This window comes from Juglans regia, chromosome 1 (assembly GCF_001411555.2).
Source record: "Juglans regia cultivar Chandler chromosome 1, Walnut 2.0, whole genome shotgun sequence".
NCBI lineage: Eukaryota > Viridiplantae > Streptophyta > Magnoliopsida > Fagales > Juglandaceae > Juglans > Juglans regia.
The window spans coordinates 42,248,841-42,264,827 of NC_049901.1; the positions used below are offsets into that span (position 1 = coordinate 42,248,841).

Sequence of the window (15,987 nt, forward strand, 5' to 3'; positions counted from 1 at the left end):
ATCTATCGCAACTTGTCAAAGGAAAATGATCATGTAATAATTTGTAAGGGGGTTTTCCCTTACATCGGCTTGTATAGCAAGCCCATAAGGGATCATTGGGGAAGTAAATCAGAGAGTCTAGCCAAACTCAGCCTAACAACCCTTCTATAAAAAGAGTCTGTGAGTTTCTGTAGAGTACATAACCACAAAGCAAAACACACCCACAAAGTAATCCACATATGGTAAAAACGGATGGTAGGAGCAAATGAGACTCGCCGCCCTAACACCTCCCCAAGGACACCCTATCCTTGGAAACCCTCGCAAGTAGGTGGGCATGAAATATGAAAAACCATTGTTCTCCTGACAACAGGCATAAAGGAGCTTAACAGAGAACTTCCACAAGATAAAGTAAGTCAGGGAGTCACACCGCATTAATGGCGCCACTCTCCAGACTTTACGCCGTATTAATGACGTCACCCCAGAAGCAACGTCTCATTAAAGGATTTTGAGTAAATGAACAGTTGAAGTGACATGGACTCCTCGAAACTAGGTGTGAGTTGTCCTCACCCAGAAGTCTAGTATAAAAGTCGACTCTCAGGTACAAAGAATTTTCTCTTATTCCTTTAAACTCACGCACAAACTATAAAGAGATATACTGAATTTAGCATCAGAGACTCCCTGGCCTCCACCAAGGCCCCCCACTCTCCGTGTTTTCTCAATTGTGCAGGTGAAAGACTCAAGACCCGAGTTGCTTGAACCCAGCCCAAAGACGTACAAAACACGAAACTAACATAATACATGCAGCTAACTGCCTGTACAAGGACAATTATTTCGATGCGTCCCGAATTCAAATGAGCGTGCGTCCAGATCAAATCAAATTCCATATTCAAGATTGCAGGTAACTAATTAAAGGAGTAATGCTATTCATCATCCTAATTTTCATCTGATTATGATGTGACATTAAAAAATTAGATACTATTTATTATATTTTACTTATGAATCTATAATCTAATATCACGTCATGAGATAATGAGAGGATGATGAGAAAATAGATGATGAATAAATTTTTTCTAATTAATTAAAGATTGTATATATATATATGAAATGTGAATTAGGTCGATCGAGACCTAGGCGCTGCTAGACGATATATATATATATATAAATATATATATATATATATATATACATTTATTGACATACATTTCCTTATATATATGTCTTAATTAAATACAAAATTGATCATGGTGATTATTTGTTTTAAAAATAAATTGATTTTTGTCATGCAGATTCAATTCTATTTGAGGCTGGAAATTAACGGGGAACGTCTACTTTTTTTCTTCTACAGTATTAGTAAGGTCTACTTCAAGTATAAATTATAGGTCCAAAGTAATTGATCAAGATTTGAAATATAATTAAACTGTACATACCGCCAAAACAAGTGTTTAGTTAGCAATAATGACACTAGATAGCCTATATTATTTTATCTACTTAAGAATAGGACTGTTCATCCTGGCCGGATTTTTATTTTTTATTTTCTATTTTTTTGTTTTTTTGTTCCTTTTTTTTTTCAGCCCGAATTTAATCCGGGCCAATACTCGGATGACTAAACCCGGATATAGCAGGGCCGGGTTCTGGGTTTTACCGGATTTTAAACCTGATACCCGGGTTTCTTTTTTTATTTATGAACCTACGATTTCTTTTTTAAAATCCGGATTTGTCTCGGTCCCCCGCCCTTCTCTCTCTCTCTCTCTCTCTCTCTCTCTCTCTCTCTCTCTCACACACACACACACACACAATTTGAAGAAACCCTAGCCTCCCTCCCTCCCTCCCTCAGTGCCGATGAAGAAACCCTGTCATCCTCATGACCCCATCATCGTTGTTGCTGACTTGCCTCATCCTTGTGACCCAATGTTTGTTCTCTGTGATTTGGGTCCGTTTTATTTTGATTTTGGTATGTTTTGTTATGGTAAGACAATGTTATTTGCTGATGTTTCTTCTCACCCTCGAACTCTCTTTCTTTTCGCCCTCTCTATCTTGAGTCGTCAGATACCTTAGAATGACGAAGATGAAATGCTACGGCTTGTGTAGCTTTTGTTCACGTAAGATCTGGGGTTTTTTTTTTTTTTTGTTGAACATGGGTATAAAGTATATGCTATTAGTTTGATAGATCTGGATTTTTTTTTTTTTTTTGTTATTTTGCTAGTAAAATGGCTTAGATAACACGCCCTTTCTACAATATTACAGCTTCTCATTTGGCCTTAAGTCTTTTTAATGGCCATTGCTAAAAAAGTTAACAAATTAATTAGTTGTTTATAGCCTTAGTTATTCTTAACATAAATGTAGTTTTTCATTTTGATATTTTGCTAGATCTGCTATTTTTTCTGGTCTGTTGATTTTGGGTTTATTTTGATGTGAATGTTTGAATGGAGTAATTTTTGTGTGGTGTTTTTATGGGTTAGATCTGGATTTGTGAGACCTAGAAGGTAGACGAGTGAAAATATCCATAACTAAAGAGTCTCCTAAATTCCTTATAAGATCTGGATTGAGTTTGTGAGATATGGATCATGGGCATACAACTTCTGCTTGGTTTAATGCTTTATGCTTGATACTCATTGCTTTATGCTCTAATAAGCTCAAAAATTTCCTTGGTACTCCATTTCTTTATGCCTTCTTTTATGATAATGTCATTTATGTGATGCATTGAGCCTCATTGCTTACTAATATGCATTACTTAGGAGCCATTATTATGCTGCCACATTTAGTAACTAATTAATTTTCTTTTTTGGTTCAATTTTGCATTGCCTCATCATAGCTCAGATTGTTGGGTGGGAAGGATGTGGTTTGTATCCCACAAGTCTTGTAAAAACAGTTTTGTGGGGTTGTTGGTGTCATGAGTCTGAATTGTGACATTTTCTCTTCCGTGAATTGTCACTATTTTTCATCTAACATTAGCTTCTTCTTGTTCCAGTTAGTAGTAAACCTGATTCGATTTTCTTTATTTTAGTGTCATGGGTCTTACTTTCAATTGCTTTCTTTTTATATGATATGAAATGCAACAGCACCTTGAACGTGAAGGAGAAACTTTATTTACTTGGCATAAACATGTCTAAGTGTGGTGAGAGATCAAATGTAAGACTGTTCATCTCGGTCGGGTTTTTTCCCGACCCGGTCCGAAACTCGGATACCCAATTCGAAATGCTGATATTTTTCAGCTAGCACTAGTTGATATTTGTTTGTCTTTTCTGAGTTGGGGACAAGTCATCTTGCAATAGCCAATTCTAAATATGTGTAGAGCATAGAAGTTTTACAAAATCCTACTTATAAAGGTATTCCCAGAAATCTATAGATGCTAATTTCTGTTCAATATGGTGATAATTAAAGTTATACATAGTTGTTTAATTTTGTACTAATTTTATGATTTTGTAATTGCATTGCACATTTTAGTATTTTTTTTATTTTTTTGTATTAGCCCCTTATCTAGTAATTTTGTACTGGCCTTTTTTTCTTATAGAATGTGCAGGATCTCTCTATTAGATCACTTGAAGTTGCTACTTGCCGGAATTATGTTGTAATTCATATCTTGTAGTTTTGTATTTTGTAATGTAATGTAATGTGTAAATAACAAAATAATGTAATATGTAGTGGATTGCATGTATTTTAGTTTTTATATATTTTTATTATCCGGAAAATGTTAGTATTATGCTTTTTAATGACGACTTGAATTGTTTTAAAAAAATATATGCTTTTATAAAAAATTATGATTTTCAATACTTTTTTAATTTTTTTTTAATAAATATAGAAGAATTATGCTTTTCAATATTTTAATTATAGTCTTATATATATATATATATATATATATATATATAAAAGAGCTCCTAAATGCTTTATATGGAATTAAAAAAAAAATCTCAAATTTTTGAATTTTAAAAATTTGGATTCACCTGAATTTCGACCAAGATCTAATCTGAACTAACTGGTCTGGATTTCAACCCGAATTTAAAACTTGGATTTCGATCCAAGTATACTCAAATTTTCATGTCGGAATCCGGATCGACATCCCTAAGAACTCAAGTTTCAATTCATGCAAGAGAAGTACTACCGACCCACTCCTCAATAATCTGCCAATATATTGTTTATTTCCCATTCCCCAGAACATTCTCGAAATCGTCGAGGCATGTGTACCAGCTTTCGAGGATGACCATATGGCCAACCAGCACATATGAATCATGTGGGCATTAAACTATCGATTTATGCTAAAAGATAAGATCAGGGACCAGCCATACATGATATATGTACGCCCATTTTTTCATTCAATAATAAAAAAAAATACTTGTCATTTTCTTGTGCATCATCCTTCTTATATATATATATATATATATTATGTTATATTATATAATTAAAATAAGTAAAAGGTTATAATATTATTTATTTATAATCAACTATTTTTTATAAAAATAACTACTTTCTATTAAAATAATCTATCATGAGTATCAATTTTCTTGTAGTCGGCTTCGTTTGGACTGTAAACTTTTTAGAGTGCCTCCGACGTCAAACACAAGTTGTACTTTTATCGAATGTAGTTCAATTTCCAACTCATTTTGGTCCCCACACTGTCAAACAATATCATATCATATTTTATATAGGATAATGCTGGAGCTCTAGTGTATTTTATTATATGTATTTTTTAATTTTTTTTATATAAATATTTTTAATGATTTTAAATATTTTTAAAAAATAAAAAAATTTATAATATTATTAAATAATACTTGCTTAATCACGAAGTAAAATATAAAATATTTTTTTATAATTTTTTATTTTACTTCGTGATTAAGGAAGTATTTTTTAATAACTTTTTTTTTTACTTCTTAATTAAGAAAATATTTTTAATAATGTTCTAAATTTATTTTATTTTTTAAAAAATATTAAAAAATATTATATAAAAAACAACTTTAAAAAAACACATACAATATATACCTACAGCCCCCAGCAGGAGCTCCCAGCGGGGGCTGTAGCACGATCCTATTTTCTATCGTTTCATTTTCCATACCTCGATTTTCTTTTCATCTCTCGATTTTCGTGTTTCCATCTGTTGGCTTTTCACAAATAGTTTTAACAAAAAATCTACTCAACCTCCTATTATTCATACAACCTCCACACTCCACATTATTTTTAATTTTTATTATTTTTTTCTTTTATTAAATATTTATTATATAAATAATGAATAAAAAATTTAAAATAATTTAAAAAGAATAAACTCAAAAAAAAATTTAAAAAAAATATTAAAAATTTAAAAAATTTAAAAAAGTGTGGAGTGTGGAGTGTGGTGGAGGTTGTGTAGCAAAACTCTAGTTTTAATTTCTTTTATGTTTAACGGTTGCGCCAACTGTCATATATCTTTCCCATATATAAAATTATAAATATATATAAATTTATCTTAAAATTTAATACATTTAAATTTATTTTAAATAAATTCTATAAAATTTATTCAATTATCTGAACTCACTATTATATATAAAAAATATAATTTAATTTAACTCAATTCTATATATAAACACAACTTAAATAGACGTTGCTAATAAGACATTAGCTTCGTTTGGATTCCAAACTAATCTCAACTCTTCTCAACTCATCATTACAACTTTTTCAAATTCTAATACAAAATATAATAAATAATTCAATTTTTTTAAATTTTAAAATAATAATAATATTAAAAAATAATATTTTAACAATATTTTATCATCTCAACTCAACTCACTTCAATATCCAAACACAACCTAATAGAAGATGACGTGAGATAAGGAGGATCGATGACAATTCTCTAATTAGTTTATAGGTTTGTTTTGTGATTATTATTATTATTATTTTTTTGTGTGTAATTACAGCACTTCTCATGACATATCTTCCTCCGTATGAATATATATAATAAATATAAATAAAAATTATTATTGAGACTATTTATTTTATATATATAATATGATATTATTTAGACTATAAATCTTATCAAATAAATAATCAACAAGAAACAGTGACACGAGGAATGTAAAAAGTGCTCTCATTTATATCACCCCACCTCCCCCCGATCTCTTTGAAACTTCAAAACGTTTCACCAACCCCAGTGCTTTTAGTCATTGATCTCTTCATTAATGGCTGTCATTCCTCCATCAAACACCGTCCTTCCCTTCGCCATACCCCGCCAAAACCCCGGCCTCCATTCTATAACCCAGTTTGCAGCACCATTTAATTTAGGCCAAAAATCCCAACTTGGAGAACTTTCGCACATCGCCACAAAAGCGCCAACACTACTGTGCAAGGTTCTATCCAAAAAAGGCGACTCCCTGTCAAGCATTGTAAGCGACCTCGAGGAAGAAAGAACACAGAGAGTACCGGAACAAGATGATGAGGAACCACAGACCACGGCCGCCAAGCCTGAGCACCAGCTCGCCGATGCGTGGCGTGAAATCCTCGGTCAAGACGACTGGGTTGGTCTGCTCGATCCCATGGACCCGCTTCTTCGATCCGAGCTAATCCGGTACGGCGAGATGGCACAAGCATGTTACGATGGCTTCGATTTCGACCCGTTTTCCAAGTACTGCGGAAGCTGCAGATTCATGTGCCATGAATTCTTCAACTCTTTAGGAATGTCGCACTTCGGTTACAATGTTTCTCGCTACCTCTTCGCGACCTCAAACATCAATCTGCCCAACTTTTTCAAGAAGTCGCGGTGGCCAAAAGTGTGGAGCAGGAACGCCAACTGGATCGGATACGTTGCTGTTTCAGACGACGAAACCTCCAAACGTTTAGGCCGCCGTGACATAGCTATTGCATGGAGAGGCACGGTGACACGGCTGGAGTGGATAGCAGATCTTATGGATTTCCTGAAGCCAATTTCTTCCAACAAAATCCCATGCCCGGATCCAACTGTGAAAGCCGAATCAGGGTTTTTAGACCTCTATACTGGCAAGAACGAGGCCTGCAGATTTTGCAAGTTTTCAGCGAGGGAGCAGATTCTAACCGAGGTCAAAAAGTTGCTCGATATCTACTCAAACGAAGAAGCTGTAAGCATTACCATCACAGGGCATAGTCTGGGGGCTGCGTTGGCCATTCTAAGCGCGTATGATATCGTTGAAATTGGCTTGAACGAGTTGAAAGACGGCCGAGCCGTGCCGATATGTGTGTTCTCGTTTTCGGGGCCGAGAGTAGGGAATGCGAGGTTCAAGGAGAGGCTGGAGATGTTGGGGTTGAAGGTGCTGAGGGTGGTGAATGTCCACGACATGGTACCCAAGTCGCCGGGGCTGTTCTTGAACGAGCAATCGCCGCCAATGATGATGAAGCTGGCCCAGGGGTTACCGTGGAGTTATTCGCACGTCGGGGTTGAGCTTGCATTGGATCACAAGAACTCCCCGTTTTTGAAGCCGACGGGTGATCTGGTTTGTGCACATAATTTGGAGGCGCACCTGCATTTGCTTGATGGGTTAGTATTCATGATCAATTAATGAATCTGTTTCTCATGATCTTCCAGTCATAAATTATTTTAACAAATTGATCATTTTGGTCTTATATATATATAACTTCTAAGATAAGATATATTAAATTATACCATGCTTAGGCTGATTAGAGTAATTTGCTCTTTTATCTTTTTTTTTTTTTTTTGTCTGAGCAGATCATTTGCAGTATAAGTTTAGTGTGAGTGTGTCTATATATATATACATATATGCGAGCAGTGTTATCTAGGGTTGTGCAGAAAAGTCCTTAACCCGCACCGTCCGCACGACCCGACCCGACCTGATCGGACCGATAAAAGCGGGTTGAACTAACTTGCGGGTCAAACCCGCTAACTGTCGGTTTCGATCCGACTGACCTCCCCAAATCTCAAATCGTCTGCATCCGTCCCCAAATCGCAAACCCTCGCTGCCATCCCTCCCCACTTCCATTCGTCTTCCCTGTCGACTCCAACAACCAACAAGCACTGCCTCAAACAAAGGAAAAACAAGGTAGCCCTCGTCCACCAAGCCACCAGAAATTCATCACAACCAAAAGAAATACATCACGCGACCCAACTCATACCCATCGCGTCGATGCGAAAATGGAAAGAGTGGAATAACTAATCGGTGGCAAGTTTGGAAGGAGAGGAGGCGAAGCGATTCTGGAGAAGGGAGAGGAAGTTACGGGCGTCAACGCTGGTAGTGGTATTCTCGAGGTGATCAAGCAAGGATCGGAGGATCGGAAGGCAGCGTAGGATCGCATCACCGGACTACTGGCCTAGAAACTTAAAAGTTCTTTCTTGCTTACCCATCAAACACACGCTCGCACACACGCTGGTGGTGAAGATGAGATGCGACGAAGAAATCTTCAGGGCTTGGAAAGTGGAAACGACTTTTAAGTTTTCAACTGGTAGACGGGTTGACCCGACTCAAATCGGGTCGGTGCTTTTCTTGTTGGTCTGGACACCGGGTCGGGTCGGGGCAATAATCATTGCGGGTTGGACGGTGTGCAGGCCTAGTGTTATCTATAAGCCTCACATTATATTTACTTAAAAATATATCATTTTATTTTTTTTTATCTTATTTTACTTACAAATATGTTTATAATCAATCATTTTCATCGTGTCGGTAAAAAATAAAATGACATTATATCTACAAAAGAATGGATCAAGCAGATTCTCGTGTTTTTGTCATGTCTCTCTAAGATTAAAAAATATGAACTGCATTTTAAACTTTCTAAATTATTTTATGTACGTACTTCTCTCTGTGATCTCACCCAAGAGGCTTTTATCCGAATTCAAGAGGATTATAAACTTCCGAAGATCTTAATCTTTCAAGGACTACCGCGTACAATCTTGTTAATTATTAAGAACAAGTAGATCTCAAATGCACAAACCTAACTTGTGGAAGATTTTTGTAAAAAAGCAAGTCTCACGGAAGAAGAAGAAAAAAAAAGAGTTTTTTTACACTTTTTAAACATTTGAGTCCATTTTTTTATAAAATGTTTATGCAAAATTAAGTTGTATATTTAAGATTTGTATATATTATTATTATTCATCTTATATATAGGCTTATGGTATTAATCTTTTTATAAATTAATTAGTTAATTGGAACACAGTACTTGTCGTTGGTTTAAAACGATATCAAGTACTCTCCCTTTCTAGATGATCAACAAGTCAATATAACTTTTTACCAGTTAAGCCGCATATGTGTGTGTGTATATATATATATATACATATATATATGTAATTATTAATTAAATCAAGGTGTCCGCCTAGCTCTAGCCAAGAAAATGAATTTATAAAGGCAAGAAAGGAACTACATATAATGTGACAAGAAACTAAAAGACAAGACCTACGAGGATACGCATGCATGCATCATCTATGGCATCTAGATCTAGCTAGGATTTTTGTTATTTGTTTAAACAACATCGATCGAGGTTATTTGTTTAAAATACCAACCATGAATATATAAATGATCATGCCCCCCCAACCCTTTAGTTTATATACTATTATTAATTAATTAATCACACTAGTCATGCATATATGCATGTTATACGTCTGTCGTTAGTAGTTATGAATGGGATAATTAACGGCGGTCGTGTCGACACATGCAATATGTAATATAGATAATTGCTTATATAGTTCCTACGTACGAATTAAAGAAAAAACTAAGACATGATTATAATAATAATAATATAAGCTAGATTGGCAACTTGATGCTAGTGGATTATTATATATATGTAAAGATCGAATTAAATTAGTACGTACATTATTGTTAATTTTAACTTCTTTTGTCCTGTAGATTAATATTGAGTTTAGAAACCAGCTAGCTAGGGTACGTATATCCCACATGTTTTCACATTAGTTTGAATGAAAAGTCAAATCTAGATCGAAATGCCTCGTTTATTTTCACAACTCATCTCATCTTATTTCATCTGACCTAATCATTACAATTTTCTTAAATTTTTAAATAAAATAAAATAAACAATTAAATTATTTTAAATTCTAAAATAATAATAATATTTAAAAAATATATATTTTTATAATATTTTATTCAACTTTTAACTTTAATCTCATCTCATTTCATCTTATCTACGAAAACAAACGAGACACGTTGTCCATGAGTTCATGTGTCGTTGCCGGCCGCCCATGCCAACTTATAACTCTTTTCAATTGATGTGATTTGAATTTTGATGCATACAGTAGTTAAGATTGTAAAATTTATTTTATCTTAAAAATGTATGATCATGCAATAAACTGATCAACTGGTAGGCGAATCATGAGTTGTGGTAGAAAGTGCATGAATGAGTGCTACGTACTTGTGTGTAAATATTTTGGTTGCATGAAATTGCAGATACCATGGGAAAGGACATAGATTTGTGCTGGCAAGTGGAAGAGATCCTGCACTGGTGAACAAGGCCTGTGATTTCTTGAAGGATCATTACTTGGTGCCGCCCTACTGGAGACAGGATGAGAACAAGGGTATGGTGATGGGCAAAGATGGTTGCTGGATGCAGCCTGAACGTCCAAAGCTCGATGATCATCATCCTCCTGATATGCATCACCATCTCCAACAATTAGGCCTGAGTAGTACTTCTCATTAATTATTTATTTATTCACAAATCAGACTTTGTATTAGTTGTTAATTTGCTTTCTTGTAATGTGTAAATCATATCCATAAGACAATATCGAAAAGAAGATCGATCTTGCTTTAAACGGTTTCCCCATATATATTAGTGATTACTAGTGAAAAAGCCATAAAATACAAAAAATAGTGATATATTTTTTCGAAAGGGATAATGATCCAGTACCTCTCCATTCAAGTGAAATGGACAATATCCATTTAATTTAAAAATAAGATATATTTTTAACCATTTCATTTGTGATATAAAATTTAATTAAGTATATATAGTATAAATGGATCTACGCCAATTAAAACATCCATCCATGATGACCACCCAAAGGCTTGCAAAGAAATTTATATGCAATCAGAGAAGAACGTCTATTCAATTCATTCTATGCTGGCTGGAGAGCAACAGAGATTTATTTATGAGAAATTTTATTTATTATCTTTTTTCTTATAATCATCTCAACATATTTTGATATGACTTCAAATTATTAGCCAACAAGTAGAATATAACAAACAGTTTTCGATCAACGTAGGTATCTTAGAATGGTGAAAGGATCATGATCATAGAAGGATCTTGTATGTTAATTTACTAAACAGAAGTTAATTTACATTTCCCATAACTCAACTAATATAATTAGTTTCAGCAAAAATTATATAAATATAAAGGTTCGTTTTTTTGGGTAAGGTAATTTTTTTTTTCCCAAGTAATAAATACGGACAAACAAGAAGCAAAGAATAAACAAGTCATTTACGCAACTTAAAGAAAAAACAAAAGAACAAGGCTAGTATTGGACTCGCAATGAGGCATAAGAGCATTTCCATATGGTTTCTTCAAAATGTCCTATAATTTAGTTAAAAATCATATTTTCTAAATTTTTTTTTCAAATTTTACTCATCTTTCAAAATCTTCCTACGTTACATTGCCTATCATTTTTCTCTAGTCTATTAAAATAATATTTCTTTATTATTTATTTATTATTTTTTTTCTCACTTCTATTTACAAACTTACTACTCAATATTTTTTTTTATGTTTTGAATTATTACTCTAGTGAATATTTTAAACAATAATTTTAATTATTTTTTTGCAGGTATGATAATATTTTTAAAATTATTTTTTTTATTTTATATTTTTTGGAATGATTTAAATTATTTTTAAAATTATTATTTAAAACTATAACAAATACGAGTATGATAGAAAGTGTAGATGATTAGAAAAAGAATATATTTTATTTATTAGAATAAAATATTGATAAAAATGATTTAGAAAATGAATAATGATTCCATATATTTAAGAAATTACTGTTCATCTCCTAAACTTTTTCTCTAAAATAAGGATTCGGATCTATAGGGAGATTTTAATTAAATCCCTAAAACTAATTTTCTCAAATTATAAGAAAAAGTCTCCTTTAGAGAACCAGATAAGAATGCTCTAGGCGTGACACGATGTAGTCCCAACGTTTCTCTTCTTTCTCACCAGCAACTAGAAACCCAACTTGTAATAATCCGGCCAGTTATAAAACTCAAGACCCATTTAAGCCCAGCCCGCCTACAGAAGAAGGAAAAAAAGAAAAAAGAAATACAGGTGCTAAACGCATCTGAGGCTCTCTCTGCCTATCACACTTCGTTCGTCCCCTCTCTCTTTTCTTTTGCTCCGCCGACGGATCTTTCACGCCGACACCGCCTTCCATGTCAGACGCCACCCAGTAAGCCTTCCTCTCTCTCTCTCTCTCTCTCTCTCTCTCTCTCTCCATCCTCGTCTCACTCTCTCTCCTTCTCCGTGGTTAGGCCGCCCCTCTACATGACGTCCAACTCCTCCGCTACTCACGAAACCCCAATAAGCCTCTAAATCCCTCGTCTATCTGTGTATTTGGTTTCGACTCTCCCTCTCAATAACTATCTCTTTGTACCAAGCCAGTCAATGTGAGTAGTGGAGGCCGTTGCAACCTGTCTAGCCACATTGCCTCGCTCCGTCGAATCCTCGCTGCAGTGCCACATTGCCCACAAAAATCTAGTCGACCACCACTCCGAGTTGGGTAAGATACTTTCTTTTCACAATTTTTTTAATATATTTAAATACTTTAAAAAATTTTAAAAAAAATTAATACACTTAAAATTACTTACTTAAAATTACTTGATTAAGTAAAAAAAAAAAATTTGCCAAGAGTCAAATGGAGCGGTACAAATGGGAGGGCAAATTAGTGTTTTCCACTCTCTTGCTTTACCCATGTAATTGTTCTCGATTTTCGTCGTTATTCTTCTGGAACCGGAGTTGTCTATGATTGGGTCTTTTTTTTGGAGTCGGGTGACTTGATGGCTTGGTTGAGATATATGGAAATTTATTGTAGGTTGATTATAATGCGATGGTTAGAAGAGGGAATGGGTGTAACCGGTGGACTGGTTTTCTAAATATGGATTTTTGTGTCTGTTTATATGCTGAAGTTGTGACGGAGTTAAGCGAACTTTAAATAGGTTGGGTTGAATATTGGTGTAGTAGTATTTTGGGGCAGACTGTGCTTGGGAGATTAAAAACCAGAGCCACCATGATAGACTGTGTTAATGGGCTCGTTTATTGAGCTAGAGTTCGGATTACGAATTTTTGTTAGTTAGGTTGGTTTTGGACTGGCATGAGTTATTAACATGTTAGTAATATTTTCTGGATTAGGTTGTGATACTCGAATGACGAGATAATGCAGTTCGAACTCATTCTTGAAGTAATGGTTTTCGATACCTATTTTGTTCTTTAGATTTTTGAAAAACATAAAATATGATAGCATGAAATTATATTATAAATATTATAATATTTGTGATAGTAAAATATGGTATTTAAAAATATGAAAATAATACTCATGCAACATAATTATTAAACATAACAGTTTATATATATTTTGGAAAACGTGTATATGATTTCTTTTTGGATAGGTAAGAAGATATTTTATTGATATTGAAATAGGCATAACTCAAGTATACAAGATGTGATTACACCTAATTAGGAACTAGAAACGGTTACAAGCAAATCAAGAAAATTGAGAGTCGAGACCATTAAAATCTAACAATGGCCCACACAAATAAAGTTTTCAAGAAAAAGTGGACAGTTTGAGATTGTAAGATCTATATGACATATTTACTTAGTCTGTGTTGTCATGTCCATTTATGATATTTCGATAGCTATCCTCATTTTGTTCTTTGAGTATGTGGTCGGTGCGCGGCACACTTGTATTGGTGTAAGCACAACTAGCAATAAGCATATTTGGAGAACTATTTGGAATTGCTGCTGAAGTTTCGTGGGGCATGGGATCACATGACTTAGTATCAATGCTTAGATAGATAATACAATCTCGAGCGAGATATGACCAACTATTTTGGAGGTTGGAGTGGATGAAGCAAGAGAAATATGTTGCATGTTTTTTTTAATGTGGACTTAAGAGTTATTGAAAATCATAGTGTAATAGGGCATTACCAATGGATAAGAGTTGGATGTGTGTCAGAGACAAATTTGGTAGAGACTACAAGACATATGCGTTTGGGGTAAGGGGATTTATAGACTTTGCGAAAAGCAGTGCAGACTCATCTGGACGTATTAGATGTCCATGTCAAAAATGCAAGAACTTGAGTAATCACACTTTGAACTTGGTTGAGGAGCATCTCTATGTCAATGGAATTGATCAAGGCTATAGATAGTGGGTGTTACATGGTGAACCATTTCCCAAAGTAGATTTTTTCCCTAGTGGCAGTGGAAATCCAACTGCTTGGCTCACTTCCCGCGTTGGTACTCTTACTCGTACCTATGCACCTATAGCTACATCATCTTGGGCTAAAATTCCACAAGATGTTAAGGACCTTATAAAGAAGCGTTGCATGCTTGGTAAGTAAATACCTTATGTTTTTGCGTATTAAACATGGTGTATTGTATGATGTTTACATTGTTTGTTAATTATATTATAATATTTAAGAATAAGTTTGAACTCAATTTCGGACGACGAGAGGACCCCCAGACCGTTGATGAACTGATAAATAATGCATACCGCAAATATAAGGGTAGATGCCACGAACACTTTAAAAAATTTGAAAATATTGAGGAGGAACGCCAAAATCCTTTTGAAGGCATGCAACTAGACGAGTGGAAGAAACTATGTGATATGTTTGAGGAGCCAACATATCAAGTAAATGCATTATTTCATGATATTCTACTAATTTTTCCCATCTCATATCGACTAATAATTTTGCTTCCTTTTATAGAAAAGAAGCCAGGTCAATAAAATAAATATATCAAATTTAATGATCCATCGTCATGTTGGTTCGAGATATTTCCATCACCTCTCTAAAAAATTAGTATTTATAAATTAAATTATTTTTCTTTATCATAAATGCACTTTCGTAATCCATAATTATATTTTTTTAATGTGTATAGGAAGGCAAGAATCCTACCGTGTATAACCTGACCACTTTGCATGCTAAATCACATACTAATTGTGATGGGGAATTTACTCATCCTAAAGCACAATCAAACTATGTAAGAGTTGGGTGTTTGATTTATTACAGCTAATAGCTTAAATTACTTTTTTATTGTGTAGGATAAGATCATGGTCAGGCTCTGTAACGATTATGCTTCTAAAGTAACTCTTCTCGAGAATTAAAAGAAAAAATATTGGAGATCGAGCAGCTAAAATCAAGGCTGAGAAAGTTGGAGGAGTTAATATCGTTGAAGGTGCCATTAAGACAATAACAAGAAGCTGATGAGGAGCTGCAGATGAGATTAGAAGTTCGGGGTCAAGAAATGCTTGAACATATGCAAATGATTATGTCACAAAAATTTAATCTCCACCATCGTAGAAACATTTTTTAATATTTTGTATCAAAACCTTTGTAGAGTTTGATGACAATTTCAACAATTGTGGAATATTTAATATCTATTATATTTGAATTTCACATTTAATGGCAAGGATTGGAACACATGAACGTGTATTTCGTTATATGTTACGAATGGATTGCTTTCTTATTTGAACAGTATATAGGGTGAAAATAGGATGTTCGAGCAATTATAATAATAGTTCGAACAAAATATAGTCTCATAATTCGAACGCATATCATTCCTATTCAAATGAAAATAGCGTGACGATATTATGTTCGAACAGTTACAAAATATGTTGGAACCATATACGATTTCAACATTTGAATGCATGTCACTTATATTCAAAGTGGTATGCATTCAATATTCGATCGCCCTATCATTCTTTCGAACGATTGTGAAAGAATGATAATTGGGATGATACTGAGTAACATTACTTTTATTTATTCACTACAATCGATCTTTTATATTAATTTAGTTAACATATCACTTCAAAATATTTTTGTGGAATGTAAACGAAACTATATATCCCAGATTTCATCTAATTAT

The 15,987-nt window shown here is 33.9% G+C and overlaps 1 protein-coding gene and 1 long non-coding RNA gene across 2 annotated transcripts; both read left to right on the plus strand.

The window, feature by feature from the left end:
• The first annotated feature begins 6,018 nt into the window (after positions 1 to 6,018).
• LOC108995944 (phospholipase A1-Igamma1, chloroplastic-like) lies at positions 6,019 to 10,673 on the plus strand. Its single transcript, XM_018971620.2, has 2 exons — positions 6,019 to 7,450; positions 10,317 to 10,673. The coding sequence occupies exons 1-2, from the start codon at positions 6,123 to 6,125 to the stop codon at positions 10,564 to 10,566; spliced, it is 1,578 nt and encodes a 525-aa protein (XP_018827165.1). The 5' UTR covers positions 6,019 to 6,122; the 3' UTR covers positions 10,567 to 10,673.
• Positions 10,674 to 12,169: 1,496 nt separating this feature from the next.
• On the plus strand, positions 12,170 to 15,542 carry LOC108996021. The gene is made up of 3 exons (XR_001996945.2): positions 12,170 to 12,295; positions 12,378 to 12,625; positions 15,164 to 15,542. It is a non-coding gene; the product is annotated as an uncharacterized LOC108996021 (long non-coding RNA).
• Positions 15,543 to 15,987: the final 445 nt, after the last annotated feature.